The 25,702-nt window shown below is 41.7% G+C and overlaps 1 protein-coding gene across 1 annotated transcript in view; it reads left to right on the top strand.

Moving 5' to 3' along the window:
• The window catches only part of SORCS3 (sortilin related VPS10 domain containing receptor 3), a 506,985-nt gene that overhangs the window by 396,465 nt on the left and 84,818 nt on the right, over positions 1–25,702 (top strand). Inside the window, exons 8-11 of the mRNA XM_006095936.3 lie at positions 4,590–4,679; positions 13,410–13,589; positions 22,103–22,249; positions 23,795–23,897. Coding sequence (XP_006095998.1) covers positions 4,590–4,679; positions 13,410–13,589; positions 22,103–22,249; positions 23,795–23,897 — 520 coding nt within the window. The remainder of the gene's footprint in view (positions 1–4,589; positions 4,680–13,409; positions 13,590–22,102; positions 22,250–23,794; positions 23,898–25,702) is intronic.

Genomic DNA, 25,702 nt, shown 5'->3' on the forward strand with positions numbered 1-25,702 from the left:
GAGAGACAGAAGCAGAGAGAGAGACAAAGAGACAGAAAGAGACAGGGAGAGAGTCAGTCCATGGCTACAACATCAACTATCTTATCTCAAATCTATTATTAGTGATGCTCTTTTAGGATTATTATGTTAGGGCCCTGATAACAAATTTTTATATGCAAATCTGTGTCAAAGGAGGTTTGGTCTCAGTGTGAGTGTTGTGTTAGGAACCAGACTCACTCTTTTTAGATAAAACTACTTATATTAATAACATAGAGTCTCTCGGACATAAAATGAGCAAACACAAGTGTGACAAACACTAAAACTCAAGACCAAACAGTCTAGCACAGAAGATGGCTGATAGGGTGTCTTATTGTTCCCAATCCTATGCCACAGTTTTTATTCAGACACATAATGTGGCACCTTAGCAAAGCATTATGGGAAAATGAGCTTGAGATGGCAGAGGTGACATAACCCATCATGCAGAAGTTCCCTCGGTCATCCTGACACAGCAACACCGTGGTGAGACCTATGGCTATTTATTGACTCGTGTGGTCCCACAGTCAGAAGCCTGTTTCTTTGTTCTTGAGAAAAGAAGTGTGATCTTTGAAGGAATTATGGTGGTGGAAAGGAAGAGAAAGACCTAACAATGTCAAGATTTATTTTAAAGAATCTGAATAGAATTAATGAGCAAAGAAATTGGAAAAGTTAATTGTGCATCATAACAACTTGGCTGTTCCCTTTTGTTTCTTTCCTGAGGAGGAAACAGTGTAGAGACTGTGAGCAGTAACTGGTGTGAGCCTGCACAGGTAGCCATTTCTGTGGGCTTAGACCGATTATTCACATTATAGTGGACCCAGCAAGGTGCTCTAACTGGAAAGGCTTCTAAATGTCATTTTCTATGAAGGCAACAGCTAGATTTATTTCCATTATAGTCCCTCTTATTCTCAGATTCCAAAGCAGTACTATTCACTCCTGGGCAACAATAGAACATTGATTTCTCAAGGCTAAGAAATTGATATGAACTCCACATAGAAATATCTGCCCTGCTGATAGGCATCTTATCTGGGAAATTGGAAGTTGAGTGACATGGGATCCATTCCGCTCCACAGAGAGGGACCAGTATAAGAAGCTTGGTAGTCAGATAAGCTTGGGTTCAAATTCCAGCTTCACCATTTATTTGTGGTGACTTTTCAAAGACTTTGAAGGCTAGTATGCATACAGGAACAGCACTTGGCATATAGCAAATACTCAAAAATGTTATGTTGTAAATATTTTTGCCTTGTAAGGTACTCATAATGTTTTACAGTAATATCAACAGTGGTAATTATTATCATGGATATGAATAATTGTCATGAATATAAAGCACTCATCACATAATTGACACTAAAAACTGTTAGTTTCTGCTTTTCTTCGCAGATTACTTATGCCCATTTATGCATTCTAGTTTTTGTGTATTTATGACAGAAATAGGTCCAATATGACTCAAAGTCCTCTGGCTCCATTATTTTTTGTGGCCAGATTTCCCTTTCTCCTCCAAGACAAGCCATCATCCAGAGGCAAGATAGAAATGAAAAAATAAGGATATGCCAGGTTACACTTGGTTATGGCAAGAATGGGAACAAGTCAGAAGAGACAGATGTGTTTAATGGCCAATGCACTTGTCCAAAGGAATCATTTTCACTGGCCAGGAGCCCAATTAAACCTGTAAAATGGAAATGCAGAAAATCAGATTAACGAGCCAGTCATTAGCGAGGAAAAGACCCAGCTAATTCTGTGTTTAGCATGATGGATGGGCCCAGAGCAAATAATTGGATGACATTCATCAAATGTAAAATAAAAGGTGTCACTGAAAGGGAAAGTGGTAATAATCTCTGGGATTTACAATGCCAGCAAATTTGCTTGTAAGGAAGAGAAAAGTTCATCAAAATAGATTAATAGTCACTAAACTTTATTCCTTCCTTGTTCGGTTGCCAGGGAGCCATGCAAAGAACAGAGAGCGCAGATGCCTTAGCCTGGTATCAGCCCAACCTTGTGAGGACTCTGCTCCACAGGGCGGGTGCTAGGGCTTCAATCTGGAGATAAGTTCCTGTGACCATCTCGGGACTGGGCTAGAGGGAGAGGTCTTCTCTCCATCTGTGGTTTAGCTACTAAACACTGGAGGAAGTCAAACTCCAAGTCTTCCTAGTCAAGCAGGTTAACCACAATTCATTTTTCATTTAGTCAATAAGTATTGACCCCTGCCCTGTGCCTGACATTTGGGGGATATACTCATTTACATGTCCAGGTGAGGCTAAGGTCATATACTGGCCATGACAATGAAAGCCTATGTGATGTTGGTCGTTAGTGGACCTCTCTGAGCCTCAGTTTCCTGAGCTGTAAAGTAGAAATACAATCCACACCTATAACTCTATATATCTTAACTCTATCTATAACTCTATATATGTATGTCCATATGATTTAATACATAACATAGGTTTATGAGGTATGGTTTATAAACTGCTTATCATAGCATCATTCAAGTAATAAGCTTTTACTGCATGGTAGTTATTATTACTATTACTCTTTTATTACTTAGATTTGGGGTTGGCAGATATATTTTCATGTGTTGGTTTTATAATTTAAAGTAACACCAAATTAAACCACTAATACAGGGGTCCTCAAACTACGGCCCGCGGGCCACATGCAAATACAAATATTGTATTTATTCCCGTTTTGTTTTTTTACTTCAAAATAAGATATGTGTAGTGTGCATAGGAATTTGTTCATAGTTTTTTTTTTAACTATAGTCTGGCCCTCCAACGGTCTGAGGGACAGTGACCCTGTTTAAAAAGTTTGAGGACCCCTGCACTAATAAGTAAATAATACCATACAAGGACTAATGGTGACTGTTCAGAACCAAGGATTAAATTTTAATCTGTGTCTGTGTGTTTGAGATTTATTTTAAAAAGAAAAAACAAAAAAGACTTCCTAGCAACTCATTGATCTTAATATATCAATACCCCGTCTCTAAGCCGATGACTAACAATACAGATTCAGAACAGATGTCTTATTAAAAAAAAAAAATAAGTCCCGAGTACAAGACATAAATGATTCTAATTAGAAAATAGAGATGTAAGGATAGCGGGGAACATCAGGGAGAAAACCGGTCTCTGCTCTTGGTTCACAGCCGAGTCTTTGCACCAAGTTTTCACGAGGTTCTGCCTTCACACTGACTCCAACATCTGCTCTACCTGGCAGCGTATGGTACCTGATTTGCGGGTTTCCAATCTGTGCAGAGCCAGGGGGAGCCATGGGAGGTGCCACCTCTCAGAGTGAGAAGCGATGGGTGGATTTCAATAGAGATGTTCGACCCCTCCTGCTCTCGGCAGCTGCCGGGGAAGGGCGCCAGGTTGGGACCAGAGGAGGAGGACTGGCCTGTCTCCAGCAAGTGCTTGGGCCTTAATGAGAGCAGAGCATGTGCCTCCACTAATTACCTCCTCAGCACAGCAGCCTGGTGGCTATTGTCATCCTACTATTTTCTCTGAACAGGCCATGTTATCTTCTCTTGGGAATATTAATTTCCCCTGAGTTAGGGTGACTGGCCAAGAGCAGCCATCTGCAGAGCTGTGCCATGTTGGCAGGACTTTTAACGAAGCCCAGGCCAGAGGTTCGTTTCTTGGAGTGGTTTCCAGGTTCCTCTAAGATTTCATATTTTCCCAAGTGAGGTCACGACCCCCGAACCTGACCCCCCAGCCATGACAGCAGCATTGGGACTCAAACCCCAGATTTCTGACTTTTAAATCTAGAGTGTTTTCTCTGACTTTGATGCCTTTAAATAACTTGCTCAAGGAGAGTTCATAAATATCTGCTTAATGTCTTAATTTGTAAATATAAAGGAAAAGCAATGTGTTCAGATCAGAAGTGAAATTAATTTCAAAGTTATAAGCACTTTAAGCAGTATTAATATTCAGGTCAAGAAAAAAAAATCCTTTGGCCATCACATCATGGTCACAATGGATTAAACATTGATTTTTTAAAAAAAGAATAAATAAATCATGGGTACAGCTCACATCAATAGCTTCTCTGTTCTCAGCTGAAAACATTTATTAGGTTTGTACATGTGCAGAGCACAGTGACCAAATACACAGTCCTTGTTCTCACAGAAAGTGCCATCCACGGGGAAGACTGTTGTCATCACCCACCTATTCTCTAAGGGCCATGACATGGGAGCAGCTCAGGGTGTCGTGGGATTGGAGGTTAAAAACCAGCAAGGGCCCAACCGGCATGACTCAGTGGCTGAGCATCGACCTATGAACCAGGAGGTCATGGTTTGATTCCCAGTCAGGGCACATGCCCGGATTGCAGGCTTCCTCCCCAGTGGCGGGGCAGGGGGCGGGGGGGGGGGTGCAGGAGGAAGCCAGTCAATGATTCTCTCTCATCATTGATGTTTCTATCTCTCTCTCCCTCTTCCTTCTTCTCTAAAATCAATAATAATAATAAAAAGAACCAGCAAGATACTCCCTAAAAGGTTGTCACAAACCACTGTAGCTACTGATGGAGAGGCTAATACCTTCCAACTTGTGTCATGATCCATGGCCCCATCTGACCTCTCTGTGTTTCCCTTGACCCAGGTAACAACTGGAGGAAGAGCCAGCTACTACGTGTCCTATCGAAGAGAGGCCTTCGCTCAAATAAAGCTGCCCAAGTACTCGCTGCCGAAGGTACATACCTCCTGATGCCCTGGTCCTGCCAGACAGAGCCGCAGGGAGAGGCTGCCTTGTTGGGCTCTGGGAGGTTAGATCCCTGTGGGGGAACCATCTGTCATTCAGCCTGATTTAGCCCTGAGGGGTTTGGCCTCTTCAGAGGTCATTGAACCTGGGTTCTCTGTTCTCCTGTCAGCAGGGTACACAGGCAGGAGTTTTGATTTGCTATGACTCAAATATCCCACATAACTGCGGGTCATTCCCCAGGAGGGGTGGTGAAAGGAGCACTAGCTTTGGGATCTCTTCTGAGGAGCCCTTTCTTTTGTAAGGGCCTTACTGCCAAATAGAGGGATGGGCTCAGAATGGTCTAGGCAGCAGCACAGACACTATAAGTGTGAGCGCATAAAGGTACATAGGTGAGTCTCCTGGTTTTCTTGGTTCTCCCTCCATTTTAATGCTAAATATAAATGCACTGCCTATGATTCCACTCCCTTCTGCCACTATGAGTAATGAGAAAAGAATAGTTTACTATAATTTTAATAACAACCGATGGCATGGCAATTCCTCTGTTGTAAGATTATAAAACTTAACTCCGTGAACCCCATTTCCGGTGAACACTGGCTTTTGGGAGAAGATGGATTTTAGAACCTCAGTGTGAACATGGGCAGGACATAATTGCATCACCTAATGAGGCTGCAAAGAAGCAAAGTCTCATGTCAAGTATAATGTTACAAAGAACTGGGTTTCTAAGCTGGTGCTAGGAAACATATTATGAGTACAGCGGTAGGAGGGATTATGGAATAAGAAGGTGGGTAATTGTCTACCCTCTTATTGTTTCTATGCACTCATTTATTCACGTATGCATATATCAATCCATGCATCCATTTGTTCCTTCTTTTATTCAGCCATTGAACTATTCTTTCTAACATTTAAGTTTTTCCTCTGTGCCAGGCACTGAGCTAAGGTCTAAGGCTAGAGTAGTGAATAAGACAAAACAGACCCTGTCTTCATGGAGCTTATATTCTGGTAGAGAAGAGAGATACTGAACAAACAACTGTAGGTGTAGAGGGTGTTATAAGTATAGAAGCTCAAGGGTCATTGTGGCATAAGAGTTGGAGCTAAATAAATATGAGTAATGAGGGCAAGTTTCCTAAAGAAATTGATGTTTAAGCTGATTAAGAAATAAGGAGTTAACTGTGCAAACAAGTGTTGAGGAATATAATAGAAAATACATGCACAGGCCCTGTTTTAAGAGAGAGAGTATAGGCCCAGCAGGTGTGCTCAGTGGTTGAGCATCAATTCATGAACCAGGAGGTCACAGTTTGATTCCTGGCCATCAGGGTACATGCCTGGGTTTCGGGCTCGATCGCCAGTGGGGGCCATGCGGGAGGCATCTGATTGACGATTCTCTTTCATCATTGATGTTTCTGTATCTCTCTCCCTCTCTTGGAAATCAATAAAAAATACCTAAAAATAAATAAATAAAATAAGGAGAGAGTATGATTTATTCAACAAACTGAAACCATGTTGAGTGACTGGATTAGAGACTCAGGCGAGAGGCTGATGAGATGGGCAAGGGCCACATTCAATAGTCTCAGAGACCCTGGGAATCAATTTCACATTTTCACTACCCTCTTTGTGATTGGCTTTTATAGGACCGGTATCTAATTTTATGGTTGCATGATGTACCCATCAGATATTCTAAACACAAGCAGGAAAGAGGCGTGCCTGCCTGGAGAATTGAGGACAGGGGTGCTCATAATTATGCTTTTTCCAAAGGAGAATGACCCCTCGCAGGAACTGGATGATTTCCCTGTATGGGCCTAAAAAAGAGTTTCAGGAACTTTCCAAACCATCCTCCAATGTAGGGCCCATTTTGTCTGTGTATGCTTACTTATTTTATGTATTTTTAACCTTCTCAGGAAAAACAAACAGTTCTCTGCCCTTTGCAGTGTGGTTGTAGGTGGGGACAAATTAACCCTGGAATTGATCACAATCCTAGAACACTCCATTAATGATTAGCAAACACATGGCCATTTATTGTGGTGGAGACCCATCCCTGCGACTCCTTTTGTAGAACTTCATCCAGAACAGCTTCTCATTAATATGAGGGCGGCTGTGAAAATAGCTGGATGGTTATCGATCCCCTTTATTAGCTGACATTGCCCCAGATTTTTCCTAAGAGGTGAAGACAGAGGGGGTGGAGGGAGATTGGTTCTTCCATTGTTTACAAATGGAAATGGCTTTTAAGCAAGTTGCTGCCTTTCATGGAGTCCTGAGGCTGTGGCTGGGCCTCCTTGAAAACAAGAACAAAGCAGTTCCCTTCACTACTGCCCTCACCTCTCCTCCAAGACTGTCTGTTCAGACCTGCTTGCCTGGGGCAGTCCTGGCTTTGGAGTGCTTTGCAGAGAATAACATGAATGCTGTTAATAATAAGCAGCACTCTTAGGAGTAGCAACCACATGCCCAGTCCTCCAAACCCAGTCCCTGGCATCTGATTGGCATCTCAGTCCAATAGACATGAGAAGCACACAGAAGGTGGGGAAGAAAATGAAGGGGGGTCATAGTGGCTTTGGGAAAATATGACGGAGCTTATGAGCAGAAACCCTGAGCTCTCATTCCAATTCTGTAGTGAACTCATCCATGAGGCTGGGTCTTCTCATCTGTGAAATGGGCATCGTCATACTATCTGAGAAAGTTGTGAGGATTCAACAAATGGCTCATTGTTGGTAAAGTGGAAAGTGCTGGGCGACTCTAAGCAATGATTGTGATCCAAGGGGAAACACAGTAGATGCTCTTGACCTGCATGGAGATCTGTGTTCCTTGTCAGGTCACGTCTTAGCCTGTCCTTGGACTTAGGGTTGCCTGAGGCCCTCACTTTACCACTCTGACTCTAATACACCCTCTTTTGTCTCTTAGATTCTGGGTTTATTATTAACTTGTTACTCTTATAGTCATTTCTATAAAAGAACATTTTAATTTTATGTCTGTTTGTATGTGGGACTCAGTTTGTTGTTAGTGACGATGTTGACCTTTACCTGAGTCCTGTGTTTTAGAAAATAGCAATATTTAAGAAAGCTCCCACCCTTTTGTGTTCTTGGACATGACTTACTACAAAGATCTCCCCATCCCCAATGCCTTGATAAGACACTGGTGTCCCCGAGTTTACTTTTTTTTTTTAAGTATATTTTATTGATTTTTTACAGAGAGGAAGGGAGAAGGATAGAGAGTTAGAAACATCGATGAGAGAGAAACATCGATCAGCTGCCTCCTGCACATCTCCTACTGGGGATGTGCCCGCAACCCAGGTACATGCCCTTGACCGGAATCGAACCTGGGACCTTTCAGTCCGCAGGCCGACGCTCTATCCACTGAGCCAAACCGGTTTTGGCCCCGAGTTTACTTTTGACCACACCCAATTCCTACTCTTTGTCTCATAAATGATTGTCCCTATGGACCAATCTGTACCAAATGCTTGCTGATTTGACTTTACCAACTTACATTCAGCTTTCCTTCTCTCAAATCCCTAAACTTTGACCCACTCTTGAGATTATGTGAGCACTGGGAGCTTATGCATTGGGACTCAGAACAACCCCTCTTAACAGCCACCCCTGAAAATGACAGATTCTAAGGAGAACAACTTCCCTCTCTCACCTTACTCCTCACACCCCAGTTTTGGTAGCCTTGATGTACTTCTCCTTGTAAAAGCAATTCTTTTACATATATATATATATATATATATATATATATAAGGAGAGGGAGAGAGATAAAAACATCAATGATGAGAGAAAATCATTAATTGGCTGCCTCCTGCATACCCTACACTGGGGATCAAGCCCACAATCCAGGCATGTGCCCTGACCAGGGATTGAACTGTGACCTCCTGGTTCATAGGTCGATGCTCAACCACTGAGCCATACTGGCCAGACTAAAAGTAACTCATTTCTGCCTTCACTCTGAGATGCTTGCAGATGTTATGGCCATAGTGTTACAATAGTCTTTTGCAATAAAATCTCTTTTTACCTTAGTCTGGGTGTGTTTCCATTTGACAGTAGAGTACAGTTAATTGTGTATTGAATGATAAGAGAGAAGAGAGGGAAATATGGTTGAGAAAATTTATTATAATGATAATGGCAATGATATTAATCTTTTCCTTAATTTCCTCAGGAAAATTTTTCTTAATTTTTACATTTCTTCAAATTCTGCTTTATCCTTCTTTGCCGTGTCACAGCCACACTTCTTAAAGAGTTATCTGTAGTTCTAACCTCTTTTCTCACTTGCTCTTCACTCTTCAACCCATGGCTGGTTGCCCTCTGCTCCCCCATATCCATCCCACTATTTCACCAAAAACCTCTAGCCATTGCTACCAGTTACTGCCTATGGGCTATATCCCCCCAAAATGTAGCTCTTTGTCTGTTGATACCTCTCTGTATAATTTGACAATGTTCGGGGTATCCATACTTGATACTCTTCCCTTTCCTCTTATTTACTTCTGATTTTCTTTTCTGGATCCCCTTCCCCTTGTCACCCTTTAAATGCTGATGTTTCTCAATTCTTTTTTTACATTCTGCATGGTTCTCATGTAACCTCATTGCTTTTCTTCTTGTTGGTGACTCCTATGTCCACAGCCTCAATCCATATCTCTCCACTGACCTCTGGACTGTAACTCCAACTGTCTATACAGAGTACATCCCCTTAATGGCTTCATTTAACAACTCCTCAACTGAGCTCAGAGTCTCTACCCTATATCCCTTATATCTCACTCTTCTGCCATGTTTACTTAGTCCATTTATTCATTCAGTAGGCTTTTGTTAGATGTCTTCCATGTGCTAGATACTCTAATAAGCACTAGAAATAAAGTGATAAATAAGAGAGGCATAGTTTCTGACCTCTGGAGTTTATAATCTAACTAGTGGCCCAAGGCGTGAAATTCGTGCAAGAGTAGGCCTTCCTTCCCCCAGCTGCTGGCACCAGCTTCTCTCTGGCACCCAGGACCTGGGCTTCCCTTGTAGCCCCAGCTTCATCCGGAAAGTCATCTGAAGGATGGAAGGACGTCTGGTCTAATTAGCATATTACACTTTTATTATTATAGATGAGAGAGACAGATATCAAACAAATAATTACAAAAATAATATTTAATTATCATTTAATTATCATTTTAATGACTAAAATTCAGGGGATTTTGTAAGTCAGATATCTGAGATATTAAAGATATGTCCTTCTCCCTTACCTCTTGTAGATTCTACCTCTTTAATATATCACTATCCATTTCTTAGAGTTATAGAAAACCTACCCCTGAGATCAGACCCTTGTGTATTACTACCTAGATTATTGCTATGACATTTTAAGCCTTTCTCCCTACCCCACTTTAATCCACTCTTTAATCCACTAGGTCCTCAATGCATATGATCATGCAATGAAGCTCATCTTCTCCAATTCAGTCTCTGCATTGATCAATTCTAATCTTTTCTTTCTCTTGCAAAAACCTTGTGATAGCTTTGTCTTTTCTTCTGGGTAAACATAGGGGCACTATACAGAACCCCTTATGATATGGCCACTCTACCCTCACTGTCCCCAGAAGAAAACTGCTTTCAAGCTATTCCAAGTTCCACACATTTCCTCGAATGCACCACCCTTCCTCCCACTTGTAGGAGCCTTTCTGCTCCTGTCACCATTTTCAGTACCTTTGTTGAAGCACTTATAAGTTCATGGAAGGCCACAAGAGCATGTGATGTTTCCTCTGGGTGGGCATCTTCCTGAGGTTAGGGTCTATATTTTGTTCCTCTCTGTTTTTATATTATGGTATTTGACATATGGCATATGCTTAATAACACATGTCTTCCTATAATAAAGTTACGTTAGGCCCAGATTATTAAAAAAAAATCTTTCAGTAACAGGGAAGTATTTTTACTATTTTCTCCTAGGAAGTAACAGATTTTCAAAAAGCAACTCTGATTTTCCCCAATTATTCTTTTTGGAGGGTATAGGGGGACTGTTATTTATAATTGTTTTACTATGAAGGTGACACATACTTCGGAGTTAGATTAGAGTAGCAGAATTCAAGAAATAAACATTATTATTCTTTAAATCCCTATTTGACCAAATTTAACTAACAGGAATTTTCTTTGTTCCTGAAGACTTACTCTCCAGGTTATTATTGGTTAATTCTTATTCAACCATAAGACCCATTAGAAGAGACAACACAGCATTCATAGCTTTTCAGAGAGTAGTTCCCCAGATTGTATGCAGCAGAATCATCTGGGGGGCTTATTAAATGGCAGAATCTAAGGCTTTTCACCAGACATACTGAATCAGAACCCCAGGCAGGGAAACTCATGAGCCCACCTGCTATTAAGATCTCCAGGTCATGTTGATGCACATTGACATTATATCCCCACTGATAATGGGTTTAGCTTCTTGATTAGGGTAGTCTCAAGTTTAAATCTTAGTAATGTCATTTATTAACTAAGTGACTTTGGCCAATTAAGAATTTCTCAAGCAGGCATCTCAGAATCCTAGATACTAAAAAGCAGTCTTTCACCCGTGAGCCTGCAGTACCTGTGCACCAGGTAACACAGTCCCAACACAGGTCTAAGGTAAGATGCACTCACAGCAAATCTGGCTGCCTCTAATCCTGACCATGCCCCAGTGTTTTGAGTTGTTTTTTTCCCCACCTCTTTTTTATTAGTTTAGTCTAAAATAATTTAGCTCATTCATTTTTATAACCAAAACATCTGGGAAAAGCCAGGAATTTCTATTGCATTTTTAACAGGATAAGTGAATTTAATCTGTATTTCCTGCAGCTGCTGTTTCCCCTCCTACTGGGTTCTTGGGTTTTCATTCCACACCGACATGACATGATGTCATCACATGGTTTTTAAGAGTAAGCCTCATTAACATTTCAAGCAGTTCAGCAGGAACCTCTAAGGTGTGTAAGTACAAATGAGCAAGTAAGGTCTTAGGCAAGGTGACCTAGGGCATTCAGGCCAGAGACTGGGATGTGACAGAGAATCTCCAACGCACAGATGTAGAACTTGCTGATCACTCTCCCTGCCTCCCTCCCACATGTCCAAATCAAATAAGCTTGCTCCTTCTGAAATCATCCAAATCAAATGAGCCTGTTCCTTTTGAAAGCATCTCGATGGAGCTCTCCATGGTTCTGACATTCTAGACAGTGCTGCCTCCCTTTATTGTTGAAACCATTTCTGGGAAAGGTTGGCCAAATAAGGTAAGAGGTAGATTCAGCTTGATTATCTACTTCCTGTCAACTACAATTGCTTTTACCAATGCTTTCCACCATAGTGACAAGCGCGCCTCTCCTGCTTTCTCGGGATGTTATTACTTGTTGCCATACACATCTGTATAGTTATGCATTCTTTACTCCCAGTTTTCAAATGTTTATCCTTGTCAACATTGCCTCTTGACAGGGTGAGTTCCTTAATTAAGGGCTTGAGTTTATGATACTCTTTGTACAGCGCCTAGACACATATGCAACTTTGGATTCTGCACTCATAGATTTGATTTTAGAAGTGACCCACTCCAATAATGCAAACTAAAGTAACTTCAGCGACCAGAAAGTAGCATATCATAAGAAAAGTTAGATACATGGGACTGAGACTCCTATGACTCCACCTAAAAGACTACATTTTCAAGTATTGCAAATAGACTGTGTTCAAACCAATAGACGAGGGTCAAACCCTCATGATTTATAGTTACTGAATGGATCCTTGGTTTGCAACTTCTAATCTAGAGGCTATATATCCAAATGGTCAGAAGCTAACAATTAGCTTAGAGTCATACCACTGAGATTCAAAACATGGTTCTGTCACTTACTAGCTATTCAATATGAAGTACATTTGCAAACCTCTATTTCCTTAGTTTAGTCCTCAATAAGATGGGAATAATTACACTACATCCATTATAGATTTATTTGGATTTGTAACTGAAATAATACTTTAAGATAACTTAGAACACTGCCAATTGTTAGCTCTTTTTATTAGTAGCCCAGCCTCTTCACTTTTTGGTAAGAAAATTGAAGCTCTTGGAGACGGACATATTCATCAGTTCTGTAGCAGAGCTTATATTATGACTGAGAACACTAAATTTCACGTTGAGTATCTTTTCCTCCATATCAATGATTTTCAAACATTATTTTATTAACAGCAGAACCCCCTTCACCTTTTATTCCTAGAATATTACACAGAACTTTAGTATAAAGCAGATTTGAGTGGTTCTGCTCTGGTTGAAACAGGGTTGGAAGTCCAGAGTCCCACCCATTGGCCATGTCTCCCTGCCACTCTTCCTGCAATCCCCATGTCTCTGAAGATTCCAAAGAAAGGTGTGAAAACCATTACACTGAAACATTTGAAAACATCAATGGAGATCTAAAGAAGGGATAGGCCTGTCTTCTGGCATGTGTGAGTTTTTTCTTGCAAGGCTTTTTGTCTCTGTTAGCACCAACACTACCTTTCAGATATAAAAACAAAAAAATGAAAGTGGATGAATCCCTTGAAGCCATGGAAAATGATACCCACCAAAGCCCCTTATGCCCATCTTGCTGTCACTTAGCAAGGAACAGAAATCATGAAGCTCATAATTTATAGCCTTGGTCCGACACAGAATTGTTTAACATTGCCTATAAATCAAGCTTTTTCTCAGCCATTTTGTAAGTCATAGTAATTATTCTGGGTCCCAGTGGGCAGGGAGATATGAGATCTGCTGCCTTACAGGCCTTCCATCTTCTTACAGGACATGCACATCATCAGTACCGATGAGAACCAAGTGTTTGCTGCGGTTCAAGAATGGAACCAGAATGACACATACAACCTCTATATCTCAGACACGCGTGGGATTTACTTCACCCTGGCCATGGAGAACATTAAGAGCAGCCGAGGTCTAATGGGAAACATCATTATTGAATTGTATGAGGTATGTAGCCCAGATTATCCCACACCTGGGTCTGCCTCACTTTTTCATGAGTTTTAATGGTATAAACACAAGCAAGTGGGTCAGATAGCCCTGGGTGAGATCTCAGCTGTACCACTTAGCAATTGTGTGACTTGGGAAGGGTCTTCACTTCTCTGTGCCTCAATTCCCTCACCTGTAAAATGAAGAAAAAATATTTATCTCGATTATTGTGAGAATGAGAGGTAATGTTTGTGATTCATCTAGTGTGGGGGTTCAATAAATGTATCTAAAGTCAACGTTCTTGTAGGTATGAGCATAATTACGAGTCAGAAAAAAGGGTATTTGGTCTATGTGATCTCTTAAGTAAATTTTTCAACTCTATGCTTCTTCTTATGAACTCTGGGTGGAGGAAACAATGTTATTTGTATGCTTTAGGTTATTTATAAAATCAAAATATTTTAACTTTGTGGAGATCAAACATCAGCTGTATTGCTTTTAAAAGTTTTATGGACAAATTTTATAGGAAACGAAAAGCAAACATCAGTGATGGATGTGAAGGTTCCCCTAAAATGCCACCAAATGCCAACATCTATGCATGAAGAATTAGCCTTGACTTACATTGAGTTTTTTCTCGTTTTAATATATGATTACTTTTACTGAGTGTGCATTTGTATTGTTTTTTTAAATGTCATCACTAGTTAAAGAATAATTTATCTAGGAAACCAAGTGACTCCATATAGGAACTAGATTAAACAACTACTTGTTTCAGTGACCCTAATGATGTAGTGCTTTTTTAAACCTCTAGTGACAAGTGTGTCCTTTGACAGTCCTGGCCACAGTGAAGGTACTTGATTGACCACCTCGGTATGATGCATTGATTTGAGCAAAGAAAGTGTGTCTGAGTATCCAACATTCACCAGTGACTTGGTGGTCAAACCCACATATCAGAGCTGGTGAGGTCATCTATTCATGAAAGGTCAAGTTGTGTATTGTGGGTGGTAGGCTCAGATGGTCTGGATGAGCTTCTCCCATGTGAGGTGTTTGCTTTGAGGACTGGTAGAGGCTTTCAGAACAGAGGGGTCAGTGCATGGGCTTCTGCTTCTCTTCTGCCAAAGAACCAGATCTCTGCACTGGTATGTAAGTTGGCTGCTCAGTCACTGGAAGTGATGGTAACATAGAAGGTTCCAATTCTTTTATCAGAGTAGAAGGAGGATTACACAAACAAATGGGGTGAATGGAAGTACATCTTAAAAAGGAGAGAAGTGAATGGCATTGATTATAAAACAAAATCAGTAGAAATATCCTGGTTTCTTAAAGAGGTAGTTGAAATGCTAAAGTAATTCTTTTAAGAATAAGGTTTATTTGGAAAAATGGCCCAGATAACTTCCTAGAGTTACAAAAACTTGTAAAGATGACTAAAGAGTATATATGGTTTGGGAAGCTTCCATTTCTATGCCTATACTCAGACCAGGAAGAAGAAACATACCTTTGTTATTGGGCAATAAGTCACGGCTTGTGGGAAGGTTTAGATGGATGTTCGCAGTACTGAGGCCTCTCCAACAAGTTCCTGTTTGCACAAGTGAGGCTATAAAGATAACAGAATTATCCAGGCTCCTGTGGCCAGAACCAAGAGGAGGGTAGACATTGCTGCAGATGGCATTTCAGTTGAGAAATCCCTGGGTCTCTGACCCTATTGATAATGGTGAGTGAATCTGTGACTGTGCTGTTTCTTTCCTATGGGAGCCTGAAAGCTCCTTGGTCATTTAGAACAGCGAGACACTCTCATCTGAAGTGGAACATGAATCAAAATGAAGAATGTACCTAGACCCATGTAATTTGTTTTCTTCTCGCTGAAGTCAGTCTTGCATTTTTGGTCTCGTTGTGGGGAGGGAATGCATGGAGTCATTGCATCTACAGAGAAACATGATGTATTAAGCAAGGCAGCTTCTTTAACACCAGAACTGTTGAGCTGGTTCCCCATTCGATTTTTCAGGTTTTATTGTGCCCCCACTTTGTGTGCAAGTCCACAAGTGAGATAGGAAAGATGATGGCTGTTACCATCATGGAGGTTGAAATCTAGTTTGTTGGGCTTTGCAGCAGTCAACAAACAAGCTCCCTTTTTACCTGCCCAAGATTGGAACTAATTGAGACAGTGACAGAGGATGAGACAAATGGAGATCAAACATCACCTAACATTGAAAAGTTAGGTAGGAGGAAGTGGGCTTGCTAACACTGTGCTCTAGAACTGCACCTATCCATCCAGTAGCAGGCAGAAATTGTAAATTAAAAGATCTCCTGAGGAAACCTGTTTCTATAACACCATCACCGTGAGGTACAGAAGGTCTGATCTTTGCAGGTAGATCCCCAAAAGAGTGGATGTGGGGATGAGCTGTACATGCCCAGTTCCTTTTCTCAGCACTACCTATCATTATCAGATGTCTTTCCTGATGAGAAAGAAGTGAAGGTGAAAGGTATGAGCCAAGAATTGGATAGAGGGTATAGATGTATAAGATTATCAGCTAACCAGTCTTACTGAATAGAAGTGATGCTTATCAGGTACAAGAATGAGTGTTGGATAAATAATTGGAGTTAAGATTCTAGAAGGAATTTAGTACCAAGGGAATAAAATGGATCCTGACACCATCTAGACAATGAACAACATACTGAAGGTTTTTAGAGGGCGATGCTGTTTTGCACCTGGAGATACATCCTGTGATTTGGAGACAAAGCTCAATTTAATTGGTCTCTAGGGGTTATTAGACTTTAACCTTCTTCACTGGAGCTTCTCATAGAAACTGAGATTGTTATTTTCTGGACTCTGAATGCCCTTGAGTAATGCACCTGGGAAGACTGGTAAACTTTCACATTCAGTTCAGCTAAATTAACACACTTTCATGGTGTGTACTCTGTTTGATGAGATGAGGCTGGTACATGAAACTGACAATCTACTGGGAAGACATGTATTAGGATAGTTAGTGATCACAGTCTAATGTTTTTTGTTGCTCTTTTTATTTTTTATTTTATTTTTTTCCTTTTTATTGAAATTATTGGGGTGACACTAGTTAATAAAATTATATCAATTTCAGACTCACAATTCCACAACACATCATTTGTACACTGTCTTGTGTGTTCACCATTCCAAGTCAAGTCTCCTTCCATCACCATTTATCCCCCTATACCCTCCCTCAATTCCTTCCTCTCTCCCCCCTGGCAATCACCACACTGTTGTCTGTGTCCATGAGGTTTTTCTCTGTCTTTTGTTTTTCTTTTTTGCTTAATCCCTCCACCACTATCCAGTCCCCCACCTCCAACAGCTGTCAGCCTCCCTTCTATCTTTGAGTCTGTCTCTATTTTGCATGTTAGTTCGTTTTGTTAATTAGATTCCACATGTGAATGAAATCACATGGCACTTGTCTTTCTCTGACTGACTTATTTCACCAATATAATGCTCTCCAGGTCCATTCATGCTTTTTCAAAGGGTAAGACTTTTATTAAAGTTATAATTTCTCATGTTGTGGGGTCTCTATAAAGGAAGGTTAATGCTAACAAGGAATTTGGGGAGACTTGTAGATGAGTTGGCTTGAAGGAGGAATGTTGGAGCTTGAGAGAAAGACATGCCTGGTGGAGTCCCAGCATGAGAAGAAAACCAGGTCTATTTTTATAGAATGTTGAGTGGCCTTGGGGAATAGTAGGGATAATGATTGCAAATATACCACTAAAAAAACTTGATGGAAGACCTGGGCATTAATTCTGTGGGCTAGTATTTCTCTGTTCTTCCCCTACATCTATATACCTAGTGGATGATGTTTGCATGCATGATGTAGTCCCCTATTTCAAGTTAGAGTGTAACTTTATATGATAATGTAACAGGACACTGTACCTGTATTCCCTTGTCTGAAATGTCAGAGATGCCTTTAGGTACCACGGATGTGAGGTGGCTTGGGCTGACCATGGCCACTTAAAACTACTGACCTTTCAAGCCTCTTCTTGACACTGGAAAGAGGATGAAAAAAGCCAGAACTTATTTGAGAATTCACCTTGCAGGTCTTGGTGCTGAGAGACCTTGTGACCAATGGGGATCGAGCCCACTAAACTCACTAAAACCTAATAAGGCAGATGCGTTATTGTTTTCTGGTCTGTTGGAGCAGCCTACTGCTGTACAGAATCTTTCTTGTTCTCTCTTTAATCTTTGCCTCAAAGTACAATATTGTCATAGATGTAATTACATAATCAGGGGAGAAAATAATTATTGAAGGCCAAATAATAATCAATCTCTTCAAGCCCATTCTTCCAAAACAAGGCTACTGTTGACCGTGAATGTAGTCCATTTTGTGCGCTCACCATTATTCTTATGACACTCATTTTTTCACATCCCTAACTATAAACTATATTTATTCTTAGTTGTTCTCCACTGATAAATCAAGAAACAAATATTCTCTTCAACACCCTTAGTTATATTATGGAAACATTCTCTGAGCTGTCCGTCTGATGGATTTTCTGCAATCCTTTCCTGAATATTAAGCATCCAACTTGTAACTCCTTATAATAACAACAAGAGCATACCAGGCAATGCCTTAGACTGGTGTTGTTGAATAAATATATAATGTGAGCTACACATGCACTTCTAAATTTTCTACTACCCACATAAAAATGTAAGGTGAAATTAATTATAATGATATAATTTATTTAATCAAAATATCCAAAATATTATCATCTTAGTATATGTTTGATATAAAAAATCACTGAGATACTTTATATATTTCCATACTAAATCTACACATCTCAACTTACATGCTAAATTTTTACCAGAAATCCTTGATCAGTATTTACATTTCCTAAAATTTACAGTAGAAAAAAGTAAAGTCACACACCAAAGTTATTCCAAACATAATTCAAAGTTTGCCAACCTAAATCTGGCATCAGTGTTCAAATTAGTTAAAAGTAAATAAAGTTATAAATCAGTTTCGTGGTCCCACTGTCCACATTTCAAGTGCTCAACAGCCAGTGGCTATGGTATTGTACTGTATAGCCCTAATCAGCTTTTAACTTTTTCTTATATATCTATTGCAGCATCCCCTGGTGGTAGGTGTCATTCCCCATTGTGCCTTATAAGAGTACATAGATACAGACAATTTAGTCACATGGCTCAGATCACACAGCTAGTAAATTGTGGCACACTGTGTTTAAACAAACTCATGTTTATGTGTCTAGAATGCCCAGGCTCTTCCCACTATGTATTTTTTCCACATCATTTTTTTTTAACTGAGGTATAGTTTACATACAGTAAAATTTACTCTTTATGGTATACAGTTCTGTGAGTTATGACAGGGCTGTACAGTTGTGTAACTACCACCACAGTCAAAATATAGAATAGTTCTGCCCTAGCTGGGTTTGCTCTATGGTTACAGTTTCAGCCCATGGACTGTAGGTTTGTGGGTTCGATTCTGGTAAATGGCATGCACCTCAGTAGCAGGCTTGATCCCTGGCAGGGTCGGGGCGCTTGCTGGAGGCAACCAATTGATGTGTCTCTCCCACATTGATGTTTCTTTCTCTCTGTTCTCCCTCTCCCTTCCACTCTCTCTAAAAAAAAAAATCAATGGGAAAAAATATCCTTCATGAAAAATTGTTGGATGGATACAGTGCAACTCTTTGAGGCATCCTTACTATTCTGGTCTCTTTGCCCATCTTATTGATGTTTCCTTGTCCATAATGGTTGCCTTCCACCCCCTGTTTTATCATGATCTTAGGTGACCCTATTTTGGCCAGATGGGCAGCTGCTTAGAGCCTCCACAGGGACATTTTTTCCAAACTGACCTTCATAGGATTCTCACCACAGGATTGACTCTAGGGACAGCCCAAAGCAGACCATGGTAATTGCTTTTCTCAGCAGAGCCCTGGCTTTCTTGTCCTGAGGGCCCAAGGTGGTGAGTGACAGATGACCATGCCACCTGGACTCAATGCTCTGCCAAGGGGCCACTGTCAGTTTCCCTTTCCAATTCAAGTTGATTCCCAGAGGCAAAGTGGGTCATGCAGTCCTGACACCTTGTACTGCCCTCTTCATTGGGGCCACCGCCAGCTGGTACCCTTCTCCTTGAACTGCTGGGGCCGACAGCAGCAGCCTGGCTTCTGATTTCAAACAACAGTGGGAAGAAGCATGTTTAAGGCAGATGCCAAGTACCTCCTTGGATGGAGATGAGTTAAAATGTGAATCTCATTATCTAATTCATTTACAGTGTGTATAGTGTGGGTATGTTGTGTTTCATGATTTATATGTACCTACACGTGTACACATACATGCATATATGAGTCTATTAGGCTGCGACATAAATGTATTTTATTCTTGGTTTGCATTAAAAAATTTTGAAATCTGTTGGGCTTAGGTACACAAAAGCAAAGTGACCTCCAAACCTATAGTCCATTTATATGTGATACGGAGCAAAGGAGTAGTCAGTAATAATGTAAGGGCTTTGACCAATCCAAATACAAAGGGGAAGTGTCCTGGTTCCCTCAGACAAGAGGGAGAGTTGTGCGGCATTAGGTGCATCTGCAGGAGGAAGGCCTTCAGAGCTACAATGGGTTCCCTGGAGCTCTGAAAGCCCCTTCCTATACCTTCTCAGTCTCTGTGCTCCCAATGTTGCTCTCAGGATGTGTGGAAAACACAGGAATCACCCATCCGAGTGGTATAGCTCTCAGTGGGAAATTATGGTAGTGGCCATTCCACTTGCCAAACATGCTCATCCAGAAAAACACAAGAAGTGGATGAATGGCTCATAATTTCTGCTGTAAAGCATCCCACTGGGGGCAGGGAAGGGGGTGACAGGAGCCCCACAGGAGTAGTCTTGGGAGTCTGAGTCTGACTCTGTTTTTCTCTTTTGGGAAGTGGAGAGCAAGGTGCTATGTACATGGTGCAGGGGCGCCGGCTGGCTCGGGGGAGAGTCTTCAGAATCATTATTTGGTGATTCATAGAAAATACCAAAAGGCAGAAGAATCTACAGAAACTCAGATTGAGTTCTCAGTGAGGAGCAATTGGCCATCAGGGTTAAGAAAAACACCTTTGCAGCTGGTTTTAAAGAGTGAGGTGTTCTGAGGGCCTCAGGCTCCAGGATGAGCATATAAGATGCCAGCCTTCCTGAAATGGCACTGACTTTAAGCAGCGAGGGTATCTCTGGGGAAGGGAAGAACCCTGTTACCACTGCCCCTTCCCCCCCAGCTTGGCTTCTCTCCTTACCCACCCTCTGGGAAGCTAATTAATTCCCCTGGTGGTGTTCTGTTCTCCTTCTGACATTCTTTGTCCATTTTTTGGTTTGTTTTTATTGGGGTTGGCATTCTCTTCAAGGCCAGTCAGGTTACTAAAAAAAGTTAAAAACAAATAAAAAGACTTCTTATTTCATCAAATAAATTATGCCATTAAAAAAAAGAATTCCACTTTTGTGCAATTCTTTCCCACTGGCGTTCTCTCAGATCTGCAATAAATCTGTTCACCATAATTCTTAAATAATGGGGGATACATACAATTAACATTTTGAGACTCTATTACCCAGAAAACCTGCCATTAAACCTTTTGTTTATATATACTTAAGCTCTTTGAATTATCTTTTAGCTTTGGAACATGCTGGGATTGGAAGGGAAGTTAAGATAGTCTTTTTTTTTTTTGCATAGGATGTTGTCAATATAAATAGCTGTCCTCATTCCCCAGAACATAATAGACACAGTAGGAATAAAAGTTTGAGTGAATCTGTCCTTACTCTATGACCCTTCTAAATCATAAATCTCTTTTAATCCTCTAGCTCCATGTTTTCTGGTGCTGCTCTTCTTTCAAAATATTATGGGTGCGCAACTCCAATAATTGGCAGTTCTGGCAAGAGGGCTCTGCATTACCTCATGTGTCTATGCCAGCCAACCGGGAGAAAACAGGAAGAGCAGGGCAGATTCTGCCTGTTTCAAAGTGACCGCTGGCTCAAACCTGAAGATGATATGAGGGTTATCCATAGTCACACACTGAGCTAGTGGCACAGCCAGTGGCACAGCTAGTGGCACAGGTGGCCACACTGGGTCATCTCTCCAAAGCATGTCTACCTCACTACTAATTGGGATACCTCAACTTTCATCATTAAGGAGTATGCCTGATGCCTTTAAAATCTGTTTACCAGCTCTCCCCTCTGCCACCGCCCGCCCCCCCACTGCCAGCAGGAGGGGGGTAACTCCTGCAGTTGTTATCAAGAGCTTCCACCTCAGTGGGAATGCAAAAAGTTAGGGGTCGGGCCCTAGGGGACAAAGTGTAGAGACATGTAAAGTGGGGAAAAGCAGGTGGGTAAGAGGGGAATAGGACATGTGGGTTGGCGGGTGGAGGGCGCGGAGATGAACTTAAACTTCTTTGAGGCCACATGGCGTATGGCATGTCTCACTATGTTCTTCCTGTCATCTTTTGTACGTCCAACGTCCCATAGAAAATGCTGGGGCTTCTCTCTGGGCTCCTCCAAGACTGTAGGCATTTTGGCCCAACATGGTTCTCCATCTCTCACCCTTTTTCCTAGGTAGCAGGTATCAAAGGGATATTCCTGGCAAACAAGAAGGTGGATGAGCAGGTGAAGACATACATCACTTACAACAAGGGCAGGGATTGGCGCCTACTGCAAGCTCCAGACGTGGACCTGAGAGGAAGCCCAGTACACTGCCTGCTGGTCAGTCACCCAGTCTCATGTGAGGTCCATGGGGAAGCTGCACCAGGGGCTGTTTCCATCTGGGTGCCCTGGGAACTTGGCCAGTGACGGGCGGGGATTTCCTATGACACCCAGGTGTTGATCTGTGCACTCAGACTGCCATGCCCCTTGGGTGGAAAGTTCAGTTCAACATCAGAGGCTTTTACTGAGAAAATACCACATGATCTAACTCTTAGTAAGATGAAGGAATGTAGAAGAGAAAGTGCCTGTGTTCCAGGGTCCCAGACAGCTCAGTGAAGGCAACACACCTTTAACTGAAGCTGATATGATATAGTTTGATAAGGGTTTGGTGGAGGTCAAGGTAAGCAAAGTCCAGGAAAAGTCAGGCTGCTATGTCCACCTGGAGAAAGGAATCTATCAGCATTCCTAGGGTTGCAGCTATATGGGATGCTGGGGTATGAGTTACGGAGGGCAGGATGTGTAGGATGCTATTTTCTGCCCTCAGATGCTACAACTCTAGGTGGGGAGGGAAGACAGATAGTTAACAGTGATATTCACAACCCTCAGTGCCATCTTAAAGAAGACCTGTGTGAGAATTCACCTAAGGCCCCAGAAATGATTATGTTCCTCCTTAGCAAACAAGTTACCTTTTGTCACTTATTTAAATGTTTATTAACCACTGAATCATATTGTAGAAATTATTTTAAAAACTGGAGATATAGTGGTAACCAGGGCAACCATGGCCTTTCCCCTTTTGTAGTATCAGTCCAACTCCACTTTTTTTTGCTTGGGGGTACTAGGAAGTTCAAAGACATTGCCTACCTATCTGTAAAAAACTGGTCACAGCCAGACCCTCCCAAAACAAACAAACAAAAAAACACCTTATCCATGGCTTCATGGTATTTCCTTAACCTAATTTTCTACTTTTCCCAATTTTGTCATTTTCATATTTTTTCATATGTTGTAAATATAATGCATCCCTATAAATCCTTTTAAAGTATACCCAAATAGGGGCAAATAAGTAAATGAATAAAGAACACAAACATATGTGTTTTAGATAATGGCTTCAAGTCTTTGAAGTAAAATTCAGTGAAATTGTAAGCAAGAACCAAATACATGAAAACAGAAACAGGGATTGTCTGTTTGAAGAAGAGGGACAGGACCTGAGACTGTCTGACTCAGCTCCGCCTTTTCACTCCTCCCAGCATGGTCCCTCAGAGGAGCAGAGTGTGATGCTCAGCATCAGACATGGGAGAAGGCCATTACCATCCTGGGCAAGGCGTGGTCAGGGAGGCTTCAGCAGGCCAACCATGAACTGGATCTTGATGAATGGGGGGGTGAGGAAAAGAGGGGGCAGCATACAGGGTGATGGGAGCGGGGCCAGGTTCTCAGGGCAGCTTCTCATGTGAACGTATTGCCGAACTCAGGTAGAGATGACTCCTGCCCAACCCTAAGTGTGTGACTCAATCCAATCCTTGCTGTGACTGGAAACCTAAGATCTGGTGAGGTAGGGGTGCCTGTCAGGAGCTTCCTGGAATAAAGATCTTTCCTTCTTCTCCCTCCTAGCCCTTCTGCTCCTTACACCTGCACTTGCAGACCCCTGAGAATCCGTATTCCTCTGGAAGAATCTCCAGCAAGGCGACAGCCCCAGGACTTGTGGTGGCTACAGGTAAGAAAGACGTTCCCTGGGCATCTTCCTCACTGGGAACTAAGCAGGATACCTGGATCTCCAAGCCCATTCTCATAACCCAGGAGAAAAACTCCACATGCCCGTAACTTCTATGTTAGTATGCCATCCACACAGTCCCAGAGCAGTCCCCTGTGTTTAGCAGCCAGCCAGAGTTCCTCTCAAAGTAAACTGACTGATCAGAGAGATGGTTTGTAATAGGGAATTCTCACTTGAAGAAAATGCGACCTTTGAAGTTCCTAGATCACCAAATGCAAGTTGGGCTAGTTCTCCCTTTACAGGGAGGCTTCTTCACGAAGGGTTTCACCCCAGAGCACTTTTTAATCCTAAGGTCTCTGGTGCATGTAAAGGTTTGCTTACACATGATTAACCACTAGGCGAGAGCCTGGGGGAGAGGGAGGAAAACTTAAGGTTGCATTGTTAGAACCACTGTCCTCTGAACATCAATCAGAAATGAGGATAAAGCAACTCTGAAATGAAAATGAAAGTCTCTGGGGGAAGGTGCTCTGATTAGCATGCCTTTGATTTGCATACACCTTTTCAGGAATACATTGATGGCATAAAGCAAGGCAGGCTTCTAATCTTAGGAGCCAGAGCTCTGGTGGTGGGCAGCTCTTTACTAATGAAAGCAGATAAATTCACAGTGACTTTCTGAGATGGCACATTCTGTTCTTTCCCATCAGCCCGAAGCTCCGTCCCTATACTTTCTGCTCTCCTAGACAAGGCTTCAATGCCCAAACCTCCAACTGTGTGAACTTTAAATACCACCAGTGCCCAAACTCTCTAATCAGATTGACAACTAGTGTCACCTTCGGGCATTTCAGTCAACTTCTCTCAACCCCATAAGGTGGGGACTCACCACATTTAACACCACTGGCCTCAGAGAGCTTAGGACAGTGAGAGATGAAGGAAGGCTCTGTTGCCGTTCTCCTGGCTTGGGGAGTGATGGCCACGCTCTGTAATGCATGGGGGTATCCCTCCCAACTCTGGGACTGCTATATCCTCTGTCTCACTCAAGGTTTGCAGGAGGCTTTGGACAGGAGTAGAAGCAACACTGGGAAACTGTAATCCCTAATAAAAGTTAATGTTATTTAAATGTGCAGCCAGGCTCTGTTCTGTGTGGCTTCCCTACCCTGAGCTTGAGTGTTTTCATTGGCAAAGTGGGAATAATAGCAGCGCCATAAAAGAACTGAATAGGAGTAAATGAAGCACTGGATTTAAAGTGCTCAGAACAGTGCCTAGGACATATTGAATCCTGGATACATGTTACTTATTATCATCAATAACATTTCAGAAGTTAAAGCCATTGTTGGTGCAACAGAAGAGGATGATTTGCTCATCTCCTTCCATAGAATCCATGAAGTAATCGTACACTTTGTATACACGGAATGAATGAATAATACCTATTAACCCTGTTGTCCTGCTTTGCAGGCCGAGCTCTGACCATTGTTAGCCTCTGAATGTGGCCTAGTTCTTTAACCCCTGGGCTTTGCATTTCTCACCTATAAAACAGGGATGTTTTCTATCTTGTGAGGGCATTTAAGAATTAGAGATAGAAGAGTGTGTCTACAAGATCCAGCAAAGTGCTCAGCATAGTGAGTGGCGTTACTGGTGGTGGCTATTACTTGAGACCAACATGTGCCTCTAAATTAGTCTAATGCTAAGGCTTTATAAATGAGCAAGCCTGCAGACATTAAAGATTTGATTGTTATTTTTATCCATAGACATATATCAGAATTGACTAACTTATTTTTCTCTTCCCTTTTTAACTCTTGTAACTTTGTTGG

The sequence above is a fragment of the Myotis lucifugus genome, unplaced genomic scaffold (assembly GCF_000147115.1).
Source record: "Myotis lucifugus unplaced genomic scaffold, Myoluc2.0 scaffold_162, whole genome shotgun sequence".
In the NCBI taxonomy this organism is placed as follows: Eukaryota; Metazoa; Chordata; class Mammalia; order Chiroptera; family Vespertilionidae; genus Myotis; species Myotis lucifugus.